The sequence below is a fragment of the Clarias gariepinus genome, chromosome 2, assembly GCF_024256425.1.
Source record: "Clarias gariepinus isolate MV-2021 ecotype Netherlands chromosome 2, CGAR_prim_01v2, whole genome shotgun sequence".
In the NCBI taxonomy this organism is placed as follows: Eukaryota; Metazoa; Chordata; class Actinopteri; order Siluriformes; family Clariidae; genus Clarias; species Clarias gariepinus.
In genome coordinates, this window is record NC_071101.1 from 47,832,975 (window position 1) to 47,852,998 (window position 20,024).

Sequence of the window (20,024 nt, forward strand, 5' to 3'; positions counted from 1 at the left end):
ATATAATTTAAATGTTTTATACAGGAATTACCAGCTCTGTCATAGTAAATATGTTACCTCACAAAGATTTTCTATAAAACATGGGGTCAGACAGGGTTGCCCGATTTCACCTTTTTTATTCATTTTGGTTACTGAATTATTATCTTTAAGTATTGTGCACAATCAGAATTTAAAGGGAATTTCCATTTTTGATAGGGAAATTATAATTTCTCAGCTAGCTGATGACGCCTCTCTTTTTTAGGATAAAGGATAAAAGTAAACTCTGTAAAGCCATTCAGATAATTAAACAATTTTTATGTGCTTCAGGGTTAAAGCCAAATGTGAGATGATGACACTGCATAAATGTGATGATGTGTGAATTGAAGGTATTCCAGTCAAAGACACAATAAAATATTTGGGTATCTATGTGTCAAAAAATTTAATAGCTAGACAGCAGCTTAATTTCCCCAGCAGAATAAAGAAGACTCAAAATATTTTTGAACTTTGGTTAAAAAGAGATCTATCTCTTTATGGTAGGGTTCTCCTCTCTAAAGCAGAAGATCTTTCTTGCTTCATCTATCCTTCACAATCTTTTTATATGTCAATGTTTGTGCTATTAAAAGTATCAATAAACTTTTTTTTCAATTTTATCTGGAAAAACAGGTTTCAACTTAAAAAATAAGTGATATCTAATTGTAGAAGTGATGGAAGACTTAAGGCTATAAACTTTCATAATACAGTGTACACGTTAAAAATAAATTGGATAAGAAGGTGTTTAATGAGTTCAAATTCTGTATGGTTCTTTATTGCTAATTAAATTTTTAATAAAAACAGAGGCCTCTCCTTTATCTTAAAATGTAATTCTATGTATAATAAACTCGCATTGGGCTGCCTTAATTAATAATATAGATTGGAGAAGAAAGTGGTTGTTGCCTCACAAATATTTTCTCCCGAATAAGAAGTACACCATAAAATACTGCATAAAATATATCCTGTTAACTCAACTGTTTTCAAATATGTTAATACTCCTAGTACCTGCACATTTTGTGGCAACATAGATGAAACCTTAATACATTTATTTTTTTCTTGTGAATTTGTTCAGAAGTTTTGGGTTGATTTGTATTCTCATTTAAACAAACCCCTTGTCTTTGCACATTCTTTCAGCTTAAAATATATTATTTGCTATTACTTTGACTCTGTCAACAAATCTAAAGAATATATTTTTAACTTTTGTATTTTGTTTGGCAAATTCTTTATACAGTACATAAGCAAAAACTTATGGGCTCAATTCCCATTCTTTCACATTTTCTGTGCATCCACGGACAGTGGATGATCCAGTGTAGGGCAGGGGACCCGCAACGCCCTGGCCGTCATGGAGCTGATAAGATTTCGATCAGAGCCGGAGTCAATGAGCGCCTGGATGGGGTGAGGTTGGCCGCTGATAACTAGTGTTACGGAGACGTGGGCGGGGTTCTGGGAGTTTATCGGAAGAAGCGCCCTCTAGGGCTCCCAGTCTGACTAGAGGGCACCTCCTTTTAATGGGCAGTCCTTCAGCAGCGGTGTCTCTCCTCATCGGAGATGCGAGTTTTGCCCAGCTGCATAGGCTCCTCCTGACCTGGGGGGTGAAGGTCTCCTGGCAGGGGGTGACCTCCGGGTGGAGCGAAGACGCGAGTCAATCCTCCCAGCAAGATCCATGAGTTCATGGAGGTCAGAGGCAGCTTAGGTCCGAAACTCGATGGCGTAGTCATAAGCGGAACGTGACCCCTGGCGGAGACGTAGTAGCTTGGTTCCGGCCTCTGCAAAGGAGTCTGCAAATGTGTCACAACATGGTTCACGTGCGGTCCAGAGGGCCGTGCTTCACTCTCAGGCCCTACCTGTGAGAAGAGCGATAACGTAGGCTACCTTGGATCTTTCAGAAAAGAAGGTGGAGGCCTGAAGTTCAAAAATCAGGGAACCTTTAGACAGAAAGGATCTGCATGTACCTGGCTCTCCACCGTAAGTGGAAGGGGCTGGCAGGCGTGGCCCCTTGCGGGAGGTCCATTAGTGTGGACCGCGCTGTAGGCGTCTGGAGGTGCTGCATATGGGCGGTGAGGTCAGCGAGCATCTGCCTGGTGGTGACCAGCTCCTTCTGATGTTTACCAAGAAGAGCGCCTTGATTCTCCAGCGCCTGTTTCATCCTGTCTAATCCTGTCTAATCCTGGTAGATCCATAGTGGCCAGATTATTCTGTCAGAGGGGACGTTGTGTCCGTCGGTTCGCAGAGGCGGATCCAGGGGCAGGTGCAGGAACAAGGCGTTGACTGTTCTTGGATGAATGAGTGCGTGCGTATCGGGCCAGGAGGTCCGCTAATCCAGGAAACGTGCCGCGAGCGTGGAGCTGGTTCGTAGTCGAGGAGACGGCGTGTTGGATCGTGAGCCGTGAAATCCGTCAGCGTGGTGTCTGTGCCGAGACGTGAAGATAAGCCATAGTCGAGAGAGCACGGGTTGGGTTGTGAGCCGTGAAATCCGTCATCGTGGCAAACAAATCAGAATCGGAAGGCAAGGAGAAGAGAAAGGAGAATCGGGAAAAAAACTTGGCAACGTAGAGGCTATCAAAATGAACGCGAGAGAATTGGTTCGAGATACACAATAATCTGACAAAGACATGGTGCGCTGCGCTTCCGTATAAGCTCAGGGAAATCAGCTCTGAATGAGAAACCGGTGTGCAGGCGGGGCGGACCGGGGGCGTGGGAAATGACATAACAGCGTGGGAAAACAAGGGTACGTGATGAAGAGCATGACAGCGTGGGAACGGAAATGTCAAATGACAGGTGCGGTCTTGGATCAGCGCGAAACGCTGAGAGCGTGACAAAATTAGTGTTTTAAAATGTTATAAAAACTATTACTTATGTGATTTTTTTTTTTTGTTTTATTATTAAATAGATTTGACTAAAGCATGTTGTGTACCATAATCTTTTATAGGTTTCACTACACACACCATGGAAGTGTCCACACTGACTGAGGAAAAATAGAAAAATGTATGAGTAAATAAATGTATAAAAATACCTATAAACTATGTAAAATGTATTTCTTAACAAGGCCAAAGGATTACTTCAGGTGTTTTGTAGGCAGGAATAATTTACATCTCCATATATTCATGGACTAAAGGAAGATGAAACGGTTAACAGAAGTGTATTCATGCCCTCCCTCATTTTTAGCTCCTCCTCTCACACTCTCTCTTACACACACAGAACCAGGAAGTTCTTGTCAAACAAAACAAAACTTAGACTGTCTCTCTGTCTCTCACTTTCTCTCTCTCTCTCTCTCTCTCTCAGTGTGTTAGTGCAGGAAAATGGCTGAGGCCAGTATTTCAGTAGATCAGGATCAGTTCATCTGTCCAGTGTGTCTGGATCTCCTGAAGGATCCGGTGGCTATCCCCTGTGGTCACAGTTTCTGTAAGGTGTGTATTAATGGCTGCTGGGATCAGGAGGATCAGAAGGGCGTCTACAGCTGTCCTCAGTGCAGAGACACTTTCACTCCAAGGCCTGTTCTACGCAGACACAACATGCTGGCTGAAGTGGTGGAGAAACTGAAGAAGAAGAAGACTGAAGTCCAAGCTGCTTCTCCTGCTCACTGTTACACTGAACCTGGAGATGTGGAGTGTGATTTCTGCACCAGGAGAAAACACAAAGCCATCAAGTCCTGTCTGGTCTGTTTAGCTTCATTTTGTGAAACTCATCTGAAACCTCATTATGAAGTTCCTGTTTTGAAAAAACACAAATTAATTGAAGCTTCAGCAAAACTACAAGAGAAGATCTGCTCTGAACATGATGAAGTGCTGAAGATCTACTGCCGTACTGATCAAACCTGTATTTGCTCCTTGTGCATGTTGGATAAACATAAAGGCCATGACACCATCATAGCCGCAGCAGAAAGAGCTGAGAAACAGGTGAGAATCAGAAACATTTCCAGGATGGATTCTTAATGATAGTTTCTGTCTAGTAACATGTGTACAGTGTTGCGGTAGTTACTTATAAAAGTAATATTACTATTAGTAGTTTCCATATAAAGTAATTATATTAGATAATGTATGTAATATACATGATTACACATACACAGTTACATCTAAGTAAATTAGTATATCAGCCAAAAGGTGATTTATTTCAGTAATTCAGGTTTATAAGTGAAACTCGTATATTATATACTGTAGATTGATTACACACAGACTGATATATTTTAAGTGTTTTTTTCTTTGAATTTTGATGATAATGGCTTACAGCTAATAAATACTAAAAACTCAGTACCTTAGGAAACGCCGCATTACTGCAGCAATACGGTGTGGCATGAAGGTGATCAGTCAGTGGCACTGCTGAGGTGTTACTGTATGGAAGCCCAGGTTGCTCTGTAATCGTTTTTTAGTTTTTCTGCATTGTTGGGTCTGGTGTCTCACATCTTCCCCTTCACAATACTTTATTGGTTCTCTATGGGGTTTAGATAGTGGGACTTTCCTGGCTAATCAAGCAGGAACACAAATGATCCATAAACCAGGCATTATTGCTTTTGGCATTGTGCCAAGTCCTGCTGGTAAATGCAATCGACATCTCCATAAAGCCGGTTAGCAGAGGGAAGCATAAAGTGCTTTAAAACTTCCTGGTAGACGCCTGTGCTGACCTTGGACCTGATAAAACACAGTAGACCGACACCAGCAGATGACATCGCTCCTCAACCCATCACTGACTGTGCAAAGATTATACTGCACCTCAAGCAACTTGGATTCTGTCCCTTTTCTCTCTTCCTCCAGATTTTAAGACCTTGATATCTAAATAAAATTATCCATTTTGCTTGTGCACCCTTTTCTACCACTTTTTTTCCTTCCATTTATTGGCTCAGGCAGCCTACTTAACCAGACTGAGATACAATTTAAAGACTCAGGAAACCTTTATTAATTATCTGATTAGAGTGTGGCATCATGAGTCTCCAATGTTGAACTTTTTCACAATATTTTAATTATATGAAATAGTGAATTTTCATTTTTCATAAGCTGTAAGCCATAATCATCAAAATAAAAAAAATTAACACTTGAAATATATGTCTGTGTGTACTGAATTCATATAATATATGAGTTTCAGTTTTTCTAAATCTTAAAAAAAAAAACTTTTTAAGGATATTCTAATTTGTTGAGGTGCACCTGTATACATTAGGTTAGTTCAAGTGGAATTTTATTGCATCCTCATACATGTGTTTTATAAAACATACAACTCCATATGGTGAATTTTGAGATCAACTAATAGCTTTTGTTAAAAAAAAGTAGATGCTTTTTAATGATGAGCGTTTTTTCCACTGAAATTTTAAATTAGCATGTCATCTGATCCTGTGCGCCAATTAAGATGAAATAAAGCCCATATGTTACCTCAAGCTCAGCCATTAAACACCATTAAAATAAGCTCAGTAGTTTTTATATGATGTGTGCACAAACAAAGACACAATCATTTGTAGCGAATAACAGGGATCCCACACAGAGAGAGCAATCAAGGGATCACGCTCCAGGGACCCTCTCCCAGCAGGAATGTTCGCCTTCCTAATAATCTTATCTGGTCCGCGATCATGAAGGAGCGTCTGTTGCAGACTAAGCTGCAGGAAACCTCACAAGGCATAAGATCAGGTACTTTTAAAGTAAACCCCAAAACCAAGGCTGTAAATTGGTGATCCGGTAAACAAAGCAGACAGTTTTACAGCTTCACCCCGAGCTGGGGGGAGACTGAGTCACACCTGGACACTCTCCTGACCTCTGGAGCTCATCCCCTTAAAAAAACATAGGCATATGGCATCAACACTATTTTAAACATCTTTAAAGTGTGCCAGTAGGGCAAAACGCATATACATATATTTACTCAGTATGTTTTATTCCTGTGTGTATGTTTAATTATTATTCATAACTTTGAAGGTGTAATCAGCATGTACAAACCCCTTTTTATTAGATAAAGGAAGGAATGAGTGGGTAAGATATGTAATGTTTGATGTCAATCTAAAGCTGGCTTTATTCAAAGAACGTTGGTGAACATGGGAAATTGACAGCATGAAGAGAGCTCATGCAAAATTACTGTATAGAAAGTATTAAAAACTCCAACCGGATGGGTCCCACATGACTAATGTAAAAACACAGGGCTAATGTATGCACAACAGTAGGAACCACATGAGGCGTGGCTAAGCCCTACAACCACATCCAATAGGACCAACCACCCGTGGGACGGACTGACACAGAAGGGAAAAAAACCCTAAGGAGTGGAAGTTCAGAAAAAGTTAACATTTACGACTGCAACCTAAAACATCTTCCAAGCAGCTCGGGCTTCCGCCCTTGCGGGCGCTACGCCGCTGCTGCTGGTGTCATCCGCTCTTCAAGAACTCTCAACAAGACTTTGTGCCAGAACTCCAAAGTCCCGCAATGAAGAAACCTACAGGAGAAGTTCCAGAGCGCAGCCATCGGTAACCAGGCAACCAACGCCTCACCGAAGGGCTTTCCCGACAGACGTCATCTCTACAACCGCGCACCAACCAATCAGCAATGCCGTGATTCCCTTAGCTGGAGGCGAACCAACGGATGAGAACAAAACATAACATAAGTAAACAAACAAAGCCGCATACCTTGCTGAAGTTGGTGCTTGTTTCATAACTAAACCGTAAGATTAAACCCAAGACTCTGCTCTTGTGACTTTCGTTGATCTAGTAAACAGTACTAGAATAAGTTCATTAATTTTTCCCCCAGGCAATCTACCTCATGAACAGGTGAACATCATTCTAACTGTCAATAAATATATGTGCAATATTGTGTACAGTACCACTGTGCAATATACTGTATAATACCACAAATTTTAGATAGTTATGTAACTTATTTAAAAGTATCTCACACCCTACTCCATTTAATGTCAACCTATTGGCAAGCGTACTTGGCAATAAAACTCTTTCTGATTCTGATATTACTTGAGTAGATTTTTATAAGGTTAACTTTACTTGTACTTCAGTAAAAGTTCATTAAAGTAACAGTACTTTTACTTAAGTACAAAATTGTATTACTCTTTCCACCTCTGTATATAAATATAATTAGGTAATTACCTAACGACAATTAGGTAATTACGTAACAACAGAGTGGAATTAGGTAATTACATAACAACAACAAAAACAACAGTTAGTTGTTATTTTAAGACATGAAGGTCACCCTTTCTGTAATAGTTCTTGCAAGAACATTATTGTCAAGCGCATTTGCAAAATCCGTCAAGCACCATAATGAAACTGGCTCTCATGAAGGCCGTCCCAGGAGGGCAAGAACAAAACCTCCCTCGCAGACGAGAAGTTCATTTAGAGGCATTCAGCCTGAAAAATGACCAATTAACAGCACCCCAGATTAGAAGCGTTATGAAGTCTTTACAGAGCAGAAGTAGCAGAAACATCTCACCATTAACTGTTTAAAGGAAATTAATGCATTTTTTTGGACGCCTTCAGCATTCATTTACAATGTAGAAAGAAATAAAAATCAAGAACGATTATGGAGTTAGAGTAAGTGACCCCAAACTTTTAAATGTTAATGTGTATATATATATATATATATATATATATATATATATATATATATATATTGGAACCTTGGATTACGAGCATAATTCGTTCCGGAAGCGGGCTCGTATTCCAAAACACTTGTAAACCAAATTTAATTGTCCCATAGGAAATATTGGAAACTCAAATTATTTGTTCTACAGCCCCCAAAAATAAATACATAAAAATAATAAACACAAAATATAAAAATAATTAACACAAAAAAACATAAAACAAATTAACCAGCACTTTACCTTTAAAAAAACGTAAAAATAAATCCGACAGATAATTCATTTCAATTCAATTCGCTTTTAATTTATATAGCGCTTTTAACAATGGTCATTGTCTTAAAGCAGCTTCACAAAAATTAAAGAAATTAATTTTTTCAATTTTAATTTGAAAAAACAAAAACAAACAAAAAACTAATAATAATAATAATAATAAAATGTGTATGTGCGAGAAAAATGTGTCTAGATAATAATGAGATGAATGCATGATGAATGAAATGTCTCTGATAAGCAAACCAAGGGTGACGGCGACACTGGCAAGGAAAAACTCCCTGAGATGGCAATAGGAAGAAACATTGAAAGGACCCAGACTCAACAGGGAACCCATCCTCATCTGGGTGATAACAGATAGAAATAACATCATGTGTGTTGTGCAGGTGAAAGTTCAATATAACAGAAGTTATTTAAATTAACATAAGTGCCGGTTGAGCATAGGGATGAGTCAGTAGGTGCAAAGGGCAGATGGGGTCTGGATCACTGGAAGCACAGGAGCAGCATGTGAAACTCCAACCATCATGAAGCAGAATCCAGTTGGAACTGGTCCTTCTCTGGTTGCCTCAGGATCCTCGCAGGGTTTGGCCTTTGTCTACTGAAGCTGGTACAATCTCCAGATGCCTCGGGATGGGTAGAAAAATACAGAACAGATGGAGAGAATTAGCGAAGTTGCCATTCAGGATAGATGTACTGCAGTATGAGGTTATGGGAAACCGTGTCTGCTCCCCGAACACTGTCTGGAAGGCTATTCCAAAGCTTTGGAGCTGAATATGAAAATGCCCTACTTTTGTGGATTTTAAAATTCTGGGAACTACCAGAAGTCCGGAGTTTTGTGATCTTAAAGAGCGTGGTGGATTGTAGCGTATCAGAAGACTGGTTAGGTATGTGGGAGCTAAACCATTTAAAGCCTTGTAACTAAGTAATACTATTTTGTAATTAATTCTAAACTTAACAGGTAGCCAGTGCAGGGATGATAATATGGGGTTATATGTGTCACATCTGAGCCACCTCCGCCCTGAGGAGTAAAATCTTGCTCACCAGATTACTGAGCCATGGCTTTGTCTCCCCCTAGTGTGTCTATGTGTGTAGTGTTCCCCATTAAGTTAAACTAACACTAAATTGAAGTTACCTGTGTCTACCTCCTGTGTCACACTATTTAACCCAGCCGAACCCATACCACGTCGTCTGGTCACTGTTGTGCACAGTTGATGTTATGTTACTATATATATAGTATATATAAAATAACATGGCACAACCCTGATCAGAGGCTAATAGGAGGTCATTTACTACTTTAACGAGTGCTGTTTTTGTGCTGTGATGGAGCCTAAATCCTGACTGATAAAGTTCATGTATGCTATTTCTATGTATACTCAGCAAAAAAAGAAACGTCCTCTGACTTTCAAATGTTTTTACTTTCAGTAAACTTAATGTGTAAATATTTGTATGACCACTAAAAGAGTCAACACCATAAGACATAAACTAAAAATGTTTTACAATGTGTCCCTGAATGAAGGAAGGCTCAAAATCAAAAGTACCAGTCAGTATCTGGTGTGGCCACCAGCTGCTTGAAGTACTGCAGTGCATCTCCTCCTCATGGACTGCCTATTGCGGACAGTCTGAGCACTAATGGAGGGATTGTGTGTTCCTGGTGTGACTCGGGCAGTTGTTGTGGCCATCCTGTACCTGTCACGCAGGTGTGATATTCGGATGTACCAAGCCTGTATGAGGGTTGTTACACGTGGTCTTCCACTGCGAGGATGATCAGCTGTCCTTCCTGTCTCCCTGTAGCGCCGTCTTAGGCGTCTCACAGTGCGGACATGGCAATTTATTGCCCTAGCCACATCAGCGGTCCTCATGCCTCCCTGCAGCATGCTTAATGCACGTTCACGCAGATGAGCAGGGACCCTGGGCATCTTTCTTTGGGTGTTTTTCACAGTCGGTAGACAAGTCTCTTTAGTGTTCTGCATTTTTAGAACTGTGACCTTAAATGCCTACTTTCTGTAAGATGTTAAGGTCTTAATGACCATTCCACAGGTGCATGTTAATTAATTGATTATGGTTAATTGAACATGCATGGAAAACATTGTTTAAACCCTTTACAATGAAGATCTGTAAAGTTATTTGGATTTTTACAACAATATTGTTGAAATACACAGTCCTGAAAAAGGAGCGTTTCTTTTTTTTGCTGAGTATAGATATGAGCATAGCTGATCCGCTACTATCTTTTCAAGAATCTTAGAGATGAAGGGGAGGTTTGATATTAGCCTGTAATTGGACAGGTGACAAGGGTCAAGGTCAGGTTTCTTAATAATTGGTTTTATTAACAGTTTAATAATTTAAAAGGTTTTGGAACATACCCAATGCTGAGTGAGGAATTAATCATTCTCAACAGGGTTCTATTATTGCTGGTACTATCTGTTTATGAAAATGTGTCGGTATAGAATCTAATATACAGGTTGATGAATTTGCAAAAGAGATGAGTGGAATTAGTTCATTCTCTTCAAGGGGAGTAAATTATTCTAGGTTCCGATCTGACGTGTGCATCAATTGCACTGTCCAGTTTCAAAGCCTCAATTTTATGCCTGATATTTACAATATTATTAAAAAAAGTTCTTAAAGTCCTCACTATTGCACAATGTTGTGGTGGAGATTTCTGAAGTGGTCTTATTTCTAGTTAATTTGGTTATGGTATTTAATAAAAATCTAGGATTTTTTTCGTTATTTTACTATCCGTCAATTGTTATTATTAAAAAAAAACAGCACAAACAACAGCTCAAGGGCTTGTAAAAACATTTTTATTTTTAGCGGTAAAAATGTCAATTTTGGAGTCAGTGGTCCGTGCAAAGCATAATAATCTTTGTATAATAAAATGACTCATAGCATGATTTGAACCGCTTCAGTTTCACATAATCATTTAGCGCTGAACCCAAACAGCAAAAGAACATGATAATATTAATCAAAATAATAATAATCATTGTGATTTTAGATGTTTATGTCCAGAATTGAATAATTATTTAATCATTAATAATTAAAGCTGCTTACATGGTGCATGCTTTCACTTAAAAAAAATGCAGTGTTTAATCAGCAAGTATATGTGATGAATATTCTATATGAATATTCTGACTGAAACAAAGCTGCTCGTCGGCTCATATTGGGAGCATTTTGATCAAAGGGAAGATGAAAAATGAAAGTGTGTACAAGCAACATAGCACAATGCATGTGTGTGAATAGCTGAAATGTGGTTATAAATAAGCCTTTTAGTGATTTGAAAATGTTCGCGTGAACCCGCGGCGCCCTCGCCCTTTCGCTTTGCTGAGTTTTGATCTAAAGTCGAATTAACGCATGCGTCGATACAAGAGATTTCTCTTTCCCAGAAATACAACAAACACACATTTATTCATGTTAAATAAGCGCTGTCTTGCTGTAATGGACCACACAACCTCTCGCGGGCGAACCTTTCTCCAAATACGCCGTTTGAACGGGGGTGGGGATAAGAAACACTGCACCGGCAGAAGTAGACTAATGATTATAAATGCATCAGGGAAAACAGCAAGGAAACTGACTGGCCTTTTTAATAATTCATTGATGAGTTGATGTCTTTAGTTTCGGCTGTGATAGTGCTCATGTCATCACATCATCTCCGCAGCAGTGGATGCGCCAGGATTCCACGTTTTATACAAATTACATAAGCAGATTTTTTTCCCCATTAGTTTATATGAAGCAGACATTTAGCTTTCTATAAGTATATATTTTTCATGTCTGTGAGTTTCTCCGTGTTTCTGACGCGCTCAAGTTTACTGAAACCGATACAGAATAGCGCTGTATCCCTGTTTGCCTTCATTATTTTATAAAATCATAACGTTTTGTTCTCATTGTGCATGCATTTAAATAAAAGTAGAGTCTTATAAAGGCTATGTATCTTATATAGGTTTATTAATATATCGTTTTTGCCCATTAATCTGACAACACCTGTAGCTCACCCACTCTGTAACCGAGAGTTTTTTGGCTACACGAGTATTACACATGATAAAATATAAAGGCTCACTGTGTTAACATTCACTTTGCTTAAATTCGAACTAAGAAACACCTATATTTAATTTAAGTTCTAAATTTGTACTGTAATTTTAGCACTGTGATTGTAAATCCGTTTAATGATTCACTAGTATTTTTTAAGGTTTTTACCGGCAGTGGTACAGTGCAACGGGGTGCTGGGATGTAAAAATGAAATTTGTTAAAAAGTTTTTCATTATTTATTGAAGAACATTATGATGACCATAACAGCCTTCGTCATGGAAGTTAATTGAAGACTTAGGCTTTGATTTCAGAAGATAACGACCTTTATTTATCATGCAATAATGGCCGGGGGAGACTGCAGTGTCACACTGATCTCTGACCGCTCTTCGCTTAAATACTCCATACAATGCGTTCTATGTATACCTCACCTTCCTGGGCAAGCACATTCCAGGAGGCCTTATATGGTGAGCTTTTGCACATACGATTCCCCATCCTATGTATAATTTGAATTCCTAGGCAAGCACTTCTCAAATCTACTACAGAAAATGACTATTATATTCCGATGGGTACCTTTTGTTTATTAAAAGTAAGTAAAATCTCATAAAACCTATAAAAAATTACTACCATACCTACTGCATTTAATTCTTATAATAACGCAAAAACACACCAACATCTGCTGACGCAGTAGCACATTCTGGCAATGTTTGAATTTTTATGGTCATTTAGTTTAGTTTATTTCAGTTAATAAATCTACTTAAAATTTAAAGAACACAAAATATAACATGACAAAAAAAACATGCATAGCTTTTCTAATTACACATGATAAAATCTAAAGGCTCACTGTGTTAACATTTACTTTGCTTAAATTTCATCCTAATAAGATTTAATTTAATTTAAATTCTACATTTGTACTGTAATTTCAATACTGTGATTATAAATTCGTTTAACTACAGTGTTTCTGTCAGGATCTGTCACGAAGAGACGTGGTGTCCATCGGTGCGCAGAGGCGGATCCAGGGATGAGGCGTTGACTGGTTGAGGATGAATGAGCGTGTGCAGAGCAGAGAAATCCGCTTGCGCTGAAATCGTGCCGCGAGCTTGGCGCTGGGTTGAAGTCAGGAAGAGAGTGCGTTGGATAGTGAGCCCGGAAATCCGTCAGCGTGGTGTTTGTGCTGGGACGTGAAGATAAGCCGCAGTCGTGGAAGCGCGTGTTGGGTCGTGAGCCGTGAAGTCCATCAGCATGGTGTCTGTGCCGAGACGTGAAGACGAGCCGGAGTCGACAGAGCGCGCATTGGGTCGTGACCCGGGAAGTCCGTCAGCGTGGTGTCTGTGCCGAGACGTGAAGATAAGCTGTAGTCGAGAGAGCGCGCGTTGAGTCGTGAGCCGTGTAATCCGTCAGCGTAGCAAACGAATCAGAATCGAAAGGCGAGGAGAAGAGAAACGAGAATCGGAAAAAACTTGGCAACGTGAAGGCTATCAAAGTAAACGTGAGAAAACTGGTTCGAGATACACAATAATCTGGCAAAGACCCGGTGCACTGCGCTTCCTTATAAGCTCAGGGAAATCAGGGCTGAATGAGAAACCGGTGTGCAGGCGGGGCGGAGCAGGCGTGTGGAAGTGACATGACAGCGTGGAAAAACAAGGGTGTGTGATGAAGAGCATGACAGCGTGGGAACGGAAATGGAGCGGTCTTAGATCGTGAGAGCGTGACAGTTTCACTTGATTTCATCCGCCACTACGTGCAGCTCTAAAGGAGTGCGGCTCATTAATCCTTGAGAGAATGAACTGAAGCCCGAGGCGTCAGTCTATAGTTATATAGCGCCACTCAGCGGTAAAAGCCAGCAAACGCACAAACCCAAATGCTGCCACCGTGAGGCGTGGCGGTAAAACCAGAATACTGCATGAATACCATCTGTTCATTATCTAAGGTATAACAAAACATCGACTCTAAATATTCAGTTGCCCGATCAAGTTCTGTGGGGTCAGACGGTGATAAAATGAACAGACACAGTCTCAATATAGTGAACCCTGTGACGACTCTATGCAGCTAGCGGACGGTTTATCCAGTGCTCTGGATTGTCACCGATTAACTAGGCCTCTTCTGAGACTATGAGCTATACTACAGAAAATGAAAGCATCGCCTTCCCGAGTGGGATGGAGACCGTCCCGCCCTAACAGGCCAGCTTTGCCCTCAAAGGTCTTCCAATTGTCTATGAAGCCCACATTATTTTCGGAGCACCACCTGGACATCCAGCGGTTCAGCGATCATAACCTGCTGTAAGCTACTGTATGTCGCGACGACTCATTGGGATGGAACCGAAGTAGATAACTTCATCGGACATAGCCTTAGCTAGTTTAAACACCTCTAAAAATTTATTCTTGCTAACCTCTGACTGAGGAAGGCTTTCTGCTATGGGAATAATGCTGCTCTCACACTCTCTAACCCTCTCTAAAGTTTGAATGCACTCCTCTAGTGCTTATATCTTCTCCGTCAGAGTGCTTGCAAACACACACCTATGACAAGTAAAGTTATCATTAATGACGGAGAAAGAATGTCTAAACATACTGCATTTCACACACTGAACAAGCTGAATATTATCCATTATAAAGTACCTAAGTCGAAGTTTAGTTGTTCTGATCTGAATTCCGTTTGCTGTTCTTCTCCAGAAGGCGCAAAAAAACAAAACAAAAAGTCCAATAGGTTAAAAAAACGTAACAAAACCTAGTTGCTATTTAATATTATTATTGTATAAATGTAAAAGCTATATAATTTAAATGCTGATACAAACGCGAAACTTTTGCGGCAACGGTACAAAAACAGGAACCTACGTCACCAACAGAAACAGGAAAAGACAAACACTTCAATGCATACAAACGCAAAAAAAACTGTTTCTTATGGTTCGACATTTTAACCAAACTAACCACAAGCTTCACCTGTCACATTTGAATATGTCACATGATATAAACGTTCGTCTACATTCTGATAGTGACCATAACACATGTGCCAATTACTGCATGTGCTCTAGTAAATTATATGATTTAAACATCAATTTCGAATTCAAACAGAGAGAGAGAATAAAAATAAACATAAATAAAGAAGAGCTCGGAGAAATATGAATGTTTCTATATAATGAATTATCTTACTATGTAAGTACTTTATAAAAAGCTGAATGTAACTGTTTTGTCCTTAGATTAAGTTAAAGGAGAAGCAGATGAAATCCCAGCAGAGAATCCAGGAGAAGCAGAAGAAGGTGCAGGAGCTGAAACAGGCTGTGAACACTATAAAGGTGAGCAGTGAGCAGAGACAGAGCTGCTCCTAGAAACACACACAACATGGACAACATGGAGTCATTTAGAGTCGCAGTAAGAGAGGGAATGATAGATGAGCTTTAAATACTGTGTGTGTGTGTGTGTGTGTGTGTGTGTGTGTGTGTGTGTGTGTCCTAACAGCGGAGTGCACAGACAGCAGTGGAGGACAGTGAGAGGATCTTTACTGAGCTGATCAGCTCCATGGAGAAAAAGCGCTCGGAGGTGACGGAGCTGATCAGAGCTCAGGAGAAGACTGAACTGAGTCGAGCTGAACGACTCCTGGAGCAACTGGAGCAGGAGATTGCTGATCTTCAGAGGAGACTCACTGAGCTGGAGCAGCTTTCACACACACACGATCACATCCAGTTCTTCCAGGTAACACACTGTCTGATCTACACACACAGCTGTTCCTCACACACTCTCTAAAACACCTCCTGTTAATGGAACAGTGAATGTCCTCTGATGTCACAAGTGTGTTTTACATTTAATCTGCTTTCTGTAGGCTTTAGCTTCTGGACGTCAGTCTCCTCCATTGGACAGACCAACGTTTAAGACATCCAGCATCAGTGTCCATCATCATCTCTCATTTGATGGAGTGAGGAATTCTCTCTCAGATCTGAAGAAGAGACTCGAGGAATTCTGTGAGGAGGAATTCAACAAAATCCCTCCACATGGTAAGAGGAGCTGTTCCTGCTGGAGAAACACAATGATGGACGTCTTTACTCGCTCTGTGAAGTCTTATTTCTTAGCAATGCTCCTGCTGACCTTCCTGCAGACAGTTTGAACTAAAATACTGATTTAAAATGAATAAACTGACTGTATCACTTTAAACTGTTTCCATCTTTTACAACCTGATGATGCTTTTTGTCTTCATTTCCATTTTTCTCTCCACAGCTAAAGCAGTTAAGGTCTTTTCACTACCAGAGCCGCAGAGCAGAGAAGAGTTTTTGAAATGTACACACACACACACACACACACACACACTGTTTTCTTTAAAAGCAGCTTAGAAAATATTAAATACACAGGTGATTTGCAGGAATGTTGTGTGATATAAAATGTATATTTAATTATTAGTAATAATTATTATTATTAGTGAGAGTGAAAAAGAGAGAGTGAGAGAGAGACAGAGCAGAGAAGATTTCGTGAAATGTATATTACACACGCACAAGAAAAAAAAAAAAAAAAAAAAAAAAAAAAATATATATATATATATATATATATTTATATGATAATAATAATAATAATAAAAAACTACATTTTCCATTAGAACAATAGAAAATACTAAATACTGACAAGTTGGAATAAATAGCAGTTTTTTAATTTCTTTAAATTAAAATTGTAAGTGTTATTGAGACATTTCTCCCTCAGATATCAGCGCACACAGACAGCTGTCTCACTTTTTACATGAATATACAGTATTCTGTGAATTAAACCAAACATGTTCACATTGTTCAGTTTGTTTTTCTCTTTTATTTTAGATTTCTGTTATCTGACTCTGGATCCCAACACGACACATCGTAACTTCATTTTGTCTGAGAAGAACAGAGCGGTGAGAGACAGTGAGAGAGAGGAGCAGTACTCTGATCATCCAGAGAGATTTGACTCCTGGCGTCAGGTGTTGTGTAAGGAGAGTGTGTGTGGACGCTGTTACTGGGAGGTGGAGTGGAGCGGTGCTTGTGTGTCCATATCAGTCTCATATAAAGACATCAGCAGGAAAGGAGAGGGTAATGAGTGTGGGTTTGGACTCAACAATCAGTCCTGGAGTCTGGAGTGTTCTTCTTCTTCTTCTCTCTCTTTCTATCACAACAATATTGAGACTGATCTCAGAGCTCCATCATCCTCCAGAATAGGAGTGTATGTGGATCACAGTGCAGGAACTCTGTCCTTCTACAGCGTCTCTGACACGATGAAGCTCCTCCACAGAGTCCACACCACATTCACTCAGCCTCTGTACGCTGGGTTTGGGCCGAACTGGTGGTCTGGCTCTACTGTGAGATTGTGTGATCCAGAATAAAGTGTGTAGTGTTTTGTGTAAAATTCCTGCACATTGTCACATTGTTGCTCAGTCATCTGTCTCACTAACACACAATCCAGCTGCACAAACAGCTCAGTAATTTAACACAGCAACAATTAAAGAGTAAATATTAACACTGAATATAGTTTAATAAAAATAAACAGATGTATTATTAAATGTATTAAATGTATTATTATAAAGTTGTATCTGTGTGAAGAGCCGTGGTGAGATTCGGCACATCAGACGTCACTTTAGAATAACTTTATATTTACATTATTGAAAGTAGATGTTTAAAACTGACCAAACATACACACACACACACACACACACACACACTGCTGAAAAATATTAACAAAGACTTTTTTTAATCTGTTAAAAAAATCACAAATTTAAAAAAAATATCAAAAGTAAATTTTTGTAATGCAGTGAATTTTTTAATCTTCTAAATTAATATCTTTATAATGTATGTATGTAACACCTGCATAAACACATAAAGTAATATTTATGTGCCATGAATGTAATTAAGAAATTAATAAAAAATAAAAGTTCAGTAATAAATCAATATCTGTGGTTTATTACTCACAAAGATCAGCTGTTATAAATTCCAATATTAATGTAATTAAATATCACACAGCAGTAAATGTCTATGACGGAGGTCACTCATGAAATAGTTATCAGTGTTTCGGGTAGCTGCTTGAGAAAATATTAAAAATACAAACACTCAGAGTTAAACTTTAATACGTATTTAAGACACTTTTGTAGTGATGTTAGTTAATTTCAAGTCGCTGTGAGGAGAAATGAATAAATGCCGTCCAGCACCTCTCTACTTCTGCTCTCAAAATCTGCTGTACAGATTGCACTATGGGAATATACTGATAGGTACACTTTAAAGTCACAACAGTATTTGCTATCAATAAACAATAATAAACAATAATTAAGCTTGTTTTTAAGCTAGAAAATTAAACAATAAAACAAATTAAACAAATATTAAGGTTTCATATAAAATAACTCAATTGGCTTCTCTTTTTTTCTTACTTTAATGTCCAAATAAATTATCAAAATAACTAGAAACAAAAAACGTTGCAGGCCTGATTCGGTGCTCGGGATCGGTGAGATCAAAGGTCTCAACGGTCGTTTCACTCCAAAGATCAACAAACCAAAAGTAACCGGACGGGACCTTATTCCCTGTTAGAGATTATCCACCGAATCCTGCTTGTCCTGTGGTTTCTGTTCACACGCCGAGTAAAAGCTGTTGATTACATCCATGAAGATATCCTGTATTTCCAGATTGGCAACAGTCCACCGATACACGTGTATCTGGGTACAGAGGGGAGTCTGTTCACGGTACTAAACTCCCCTCGCTGTGTTAACGGGCCGGAATGTGGTGGAATGTGTTCACCTTGTGACTGTGTCATATTTCTGCTTCTCCTGTCAGTTTCTTCTCTCCGTATTTTTCCACTATTTTTTCGCTCCAAGCTTCAGGTTTAAACAAGAAATAAATAAATAAATAAATAAATAATAAAAGCCTGCTTAATATAATACAATTTTTAGAAAATCACTTCTCGAAAAGTAGCAACTCTATAAAAAAAAAAAGAAAAAAAGTACAAATATTTGGCAAACACTCTTATTCAGAGTGACTTACATTTTAAAAAAATCTTATTACACATCTGAGCATTGAAGGTTAAGGGTCCAACAGTGGCAACTTGGTGGTTGTGGGAACTGAACCTGGGATCTTCCGAACCGTAGTCCAACGCCTTACTTGGCATTTTAAAAGTACAATAGACAATAACTGTTTTTTTTTAACCACGTACTTCTAAATCACTATGTAACCATGTAAATCACTTATTTATTAATAACAACTTATTTATGTTTTACATATTTATACAGATCCAAATATTTATTTCTGGGCTACAAATAGACATTTCATGCACTTTAGTACCATGTATATCTGTTTAGAATAAACATTTCAGAATTATTTTGAAGCTGTGAATTGATGAGTTAATATCTGTAATGTTGTCTCCACTTCACACAGCACATCAATAAGCACAATGTCTTGTGGAATGATGGTACAGTACGTGTTGTTGAAGCTGACCATGTAAGGAAAGTGAAACTTAGTGCACGACCAGCCTCTGTCAGTGCACTGATTCAAATTCTAACAGACCAACTTCAGCTGGACCTTGAGTTTAGTTTACAATATGAAGACCCTGATTTTGGTAATCAGTTTAACTTCCTTGATTGACATTTCTGAGTTGCCTCTTAAGGCAGTTGTTCACATCGTGCTTGTGGAATCAGATAGCCATGATCCCCCGTGACTCCGTTCCACAATCCAGTCCACTGCTTCCGTTTTCCCGCCTCATTCACCGGCTCGAGCTCACCTGTTCCTCATCTCATTCATCACTCCGCTCCATCCCAAACTACTGCTCCTCTCCACATTATTGTGGGTCTCGTGCCCAATTTTACAGCCTCCTTTTCTGCCTTGACTTATGGATATCACTCACTTTTCGGATTATTACTTTCTCGGATTTCTGGATATCGACCCCCGCTCTCGTTTCACGACCACGATTCAGGATCACGGACTTTATTTGATCCGCGCGCGCTCACCACCACGATTATCCCCCGCGGAACAGACCGGCTCTTCACTTCCGCATTCCCTCCTCAAGGCTCGCGCCTTCGCATCTCCACGCGGCACGCGCTTTCATTTTACAGAACTTCATCCGCGCGACAACGTCCATCACAGGATAATCGGCGCTGTTTAACGCACGCGCTCTGCGCCTGGATCCACCGCGACAGAAGTGGACCAGAGACTAAAAGCATCAAATCTCAGAGTAATGAAAGCAAATCTGGTGGCATTCAGATATATCAGA

The 20,024-nt window shown here is 39.4% G+C and overlaps 1 protein-coding gene across 1 annotated transcript; it reads left to right on the plus strand.

Annotated features, from left to right (window-relative positions):
* Positions 1 to 3,268: 3,268 nt before the first annotated feature.
* Positions 3,269 to 17,321, plus strand: LOC128514984 (tripartite motif-containing protein 16-like protein). Its single transcript, XM_053488943.1, has 6 exons — positions 3,269 to 3,905; positions 15,029 to 15,124; positions 15,288 to 15,521; positions 15,649 to 15,820; positions 16,041 to 16,100; positions 16,625 to 17,321. Exons 1-6 carry the CDS (start codon positions 3,309 to 3,311, stop codon positions 17,158 to 17,160), a joined length of 1,695 nt encoding a protein of 564 aa, XP_053344918.1. The 5' UTR covers positions 3,269 to 3,308; the 3' UTR covers positions 17,161 to 17,321.
* The last annotated feature ends 2,703 nt before the right edge of the window (positions 17,322 to 20,024 follow it).